This window comes from Micropterus salmoides, unplaced genomic scaffold (assembly GCF_014851395.1).
Source record: "Micropterus salmoides isolate LMB-PRFRI ecotype aquatic unplaced genomic scaffold, ASM1485139v1 Ms_hic_scaffold_3779, whole genome shotgun sequence".
Taxonomy (NCBI): Eukaryota; Metazoa; Chordata; class Actinopteri; order Centrarchiformes; family Centrarchidae; genus Micropterus; species Micropterus salmoides.
Window position 1 is genome coordinate 22,924 of NW_024043127.1, and position 3,839 is coordinate 26,762.

Sequence of the window (3,839 nt, forward strand, 5' to 3'; positions counted from 1 at the left end):
TAAACACACATACTGCATATACAGAATATTTTCCTCGCATTCCTGCCTCTCAGGCAAGCAAGCATGCGCATGAGACGCTCAGCTTTTGCCTAATTTGGATATGGTAATGAGTGGCTTCAACCAGCCAATGAGGAGCGAGTATTTGAGCACGTGACGCTGAAAGACCGCTTGGGAGGCGGGGTCAAGCGCGGAGCTTAGGTTAAAACCAGTGGACAAGACACAGCGCATTCAGTGTAGGGAGAAGCAGGGACTCACTATGAGGGGGAACTTTGTTACTATGAAACTTAGGAATATTTGCAAAATATTGTAAAAATTATCAAAATCCCTCGTGAATCAATAACCTGCCCCTAGGGTTTGAGGTTTTTAGTTTAGTTTGCCCGGAAAGGGCTTCTACACTCACTATTCTTACACTTTTTTGAAAGAATGTGTGAGACAGACTAGTTAGCCAGCTAGCTAGCTAGCTGAGAGGTGATACAGGCGGCAGGAGAACAAAAGATTTTTTTTGCGTTTTGACCGGTTGTACTGACACCAAGTCCATGCAGAACGTGTCATTACCATCACAATGCCCGTTTTACTTTTTCTGATAGACACGTCCGCTTCAATGAACCAGCGCACCCATCTGGGCACTACCTATCTGGACATAGCAAAAGGCGCTGTTGAGACTTTTATGAAGGTACTGTAACCACGGGACACATTAATATTGGGAGATCCCCGAGCGGGATTGCGGTTCAGATCATCATTGTACTGTTGCAAGCTCGCCTGTCAAACCTGATCTCTCCGATAACCGTAAATAATTCTCTACTATTTCCACAGCTCAGAGGGAGAGATCCGGCGAGCCGAGGGGACCGGTATATGTTGGTAAATTTTGAAGACGTTCCGTTCGGGATAAAGGTAGAGTTTGTTTTCGGGTCATGTCCAGCTTTACATTGCGCAGATTGACTGTCCCTCCATCGCTCCACCACGTTGTGATCACTACATCAATTGTGTAGAGAAAATCTTCAGGAGGAGCTTTCATACCCCCTTTAAAACATGGCCGACATTTTGTTTCAATGTGAGCAGCAAGGAACTCTGGGTGTTATTTATACAGCGAAGTGATATCTGGGGGGAGGAGGAGGAGGAGGAAGAGGGGGTGACAGACTAGCTTACTTTACTTGTTTAGATCAAATTGCCACTTTAGTCACGGCACACATTGCGACTTTGCCACTTTGTAATTTATGATCCCAGGCCGGTCTCTAGCCTGGTAGAAACGGATCAAGCTCTTGGCTACAGTGCTGTCAAATGATTGGCTTGATAGAGAGGAAGCGACCTATATCTCTTGTTTATCAGTTCTGAATCATAATAAAAACATTCAAGTTAACCCTCCACTTCTGTAGAAGTTGCCTGGTGTTCACAACAGTGGGGTAGTTATCTAGCTTTATGTGGATTATTAACCAAATGTTTTGTTTTGTTTTGTTTTCTTTTTTAGGCTGGATGGAAAGAGAGTCATGCCACATTCATGACAGAGTTGAGGAACCTCCAAGCAAATGGACTCACAACTATTGGCCAGTCCTTGAGGACCGCTTTTGATTTACTCAATCTCAATAGATTAGTGACTGGGATAGACAACTATGGACAGGTATGTAGTGCTGAAGAGGCAGAGAGGAAATCAGGTTTATAAAGTGTTATGACAAGGTGCTATATATGCCCCCAGACCCCCTTCACCCACCCCCTGCTTCCCTTCCCTTATCCCCAGTCTTACAAGCATCAACCACCTGCATACTGTGACCCCATCACACTTTCAGTCATGTGCGCATGACACAAACATAACAACAGCAACAAGGTAAAAAGGACAAGAACAACTTTATTTTTTTCACCTCAGTAACCGCTATTGATTTCACCATTGATTTGGTGACTTTGGTTTCTGTTACATACTGACACTATGCTCTAAATCATGGTAGCTTCATGCTAATATGTTTAAATGTATAGAGATTAGAGCTTTAGCTTTTGAAACATTAAAGGGTCGCTTACAGCCTTAGAGGGTTAAATAGTTAAGTATGCACAGATACTCACCCAAGTTGGTATTCTATTAGAAGCACCTGCCCTAAAACTAATGCAGCCTTACACAACATATCTGCTTTAAATCCCACCTGAAGATGTTTTATAATGTTCCGTTTTGCTGAAACCGTTTTAAAGAGGTGTTTATTCAACTTATTGGTCGATGGAAGTATTGGTGGATGCAGCATTTGAAACAAATCTCAGTAGGAGTACAGCTTCTGAAATTACAATAAAGGTGAACCAACACCTTTCTGAAACAGTTTCAACACAACCTTCATAAAGGTTTGATTTATTGCTCGGCGTTCGTTTAGATGGCATAATATTTTGCTAGGTAGACCTAAAGAAAATGGTTACTGAGTGGATTTTCTTGCTTGCCAAAGGAAGTTTAAATTCCATGGCCTTGATAGGTATATTCGTAACACCTCTTCTCCATTTTACTGAAATGTCTATTGTGTTAATGGTACTGGGATTTAGGCAGATTTGTAAAGGTCTGCAACAGTTCAAGTGAAAAGCAAACATAGGGATTTATCTCACAACAAAACAGTTGGAATTATTTAAATATTCTGTTCCCCAGATCATGGATGTTAGGATATTCATAAATCGGATTTACAGTGTGAGATTGCAAGCTAAAGAAGAAATGCACTTAAAAACTAGTAGTCATAAATTATTTCCACTGTGTTGCACAACTCCATTTTAATTTGTGAATTTGAAACAAGTCTCTCTGCCAGCTGAATAACAGAGTAGGCCTGCATTCACATGAATCTAATTGGGACTGAATATGGCAAAAAAATATTCGTTGAACCCACAAAGTCTGCAACTAATTCAGAATTACTGGCCCACTTCCCAAAAGAGCCGCCTAATGACATCACCCTTTTAATTCTGTGGTCAAATTTACAGTTTATGGAGGTAATTGTTAAAAGTAAAGCTGTGTGAGAGGAGGAATGAGAGAGAGAGAGAGAGAGAGAGAATTTGTGAGATTGTGTTTACAGTTTTACAGCGGTACTCTCATGTCCGCTTATGAGAGAGAGATATATATAAAAATCCGTAACAGATGACACGGCCTTCTTTCATCACGCTACTTACCGTGTAGTGTAACACAAAATAACCAGTTTTACTGCTAGGTGAGTCTGCACACATGTGGTTGATGTAGAATCCAGACGACTGTGGAGGTAAGTCGGGAGGACGGGAGCAGTAGTGAATGTTTAACTAGCATTTTCTGGGTCACAAATGGAAGAGCCCTACCATCCCGAGTAACTCATACATACACCATAATAATAGATGTCAGTCTCTGACTCACAGAAATATGACTGTGACTACAAACAGCACATGCTGAGGTCAAGGTTACTGTGTCTGCACCAGTCACCCATGACCTCTAATGACAGGTTTGACAGTATTAATAATATAATCACTGTTCTCTGTACCTTTTCAGAACTGAAAGGTCCGTTTCAAATTAGATGGCACACTCCCTCCCTAAACCAAATTTGACTTTGACATCATGACTGATTTAATTACTAGTAACTGGTGTGTTTGCTAATGTCCTTTCAAAAGAAGTGGTGTAATGACCATTCATAAAGGGCTGCAACTAAACAGTTATTATATATTGCCTATTCATCTGTCTTTTTCTTTAATTGATAAATCCTCTTTTAGTCTTCTAATATTTAAAAAAAAAGGAAAATAGAACCAAAAAAACAGCACAAAACCCAAAGATATTCAGTTTACAATCATATAAACTGGAAAAAAGCAGCAAATCCTCAAATTTGAGAAGCTGGAACCAGTAAATGTTTGTCAAATTATTTAAATCCTAT

General features: G+C 40.5%; 1 protein-coding gene across 1 annotated transcript; it reads left to right on the forward strand.

The window, feature by feature from the left end:
* Positions 1-220: 220 nt before the first annotated feature.
* Positions 221-1,683, forward strand: LOC119884929 (integrator complex subunit 6-B-like). Its single transcript, XM_038695211.1, has 3 exons — positions 221-673; positions 814-891; positions 1,466-1,683. The coding sequence occupies exons 1-3, from the start codon at positions 563-565 to the stop codon at positions 1,655-1,657; spliced, it is 381 nt and encodes a 126-aa protein (XP_038551139.1). The 5' UTR covers positions 221-562; the 3' UTR covers positions 1,658-1,683.
* The last annotated feature ends 2,156 nt before the right edge of the window (positions 1,684-3,839 follow it).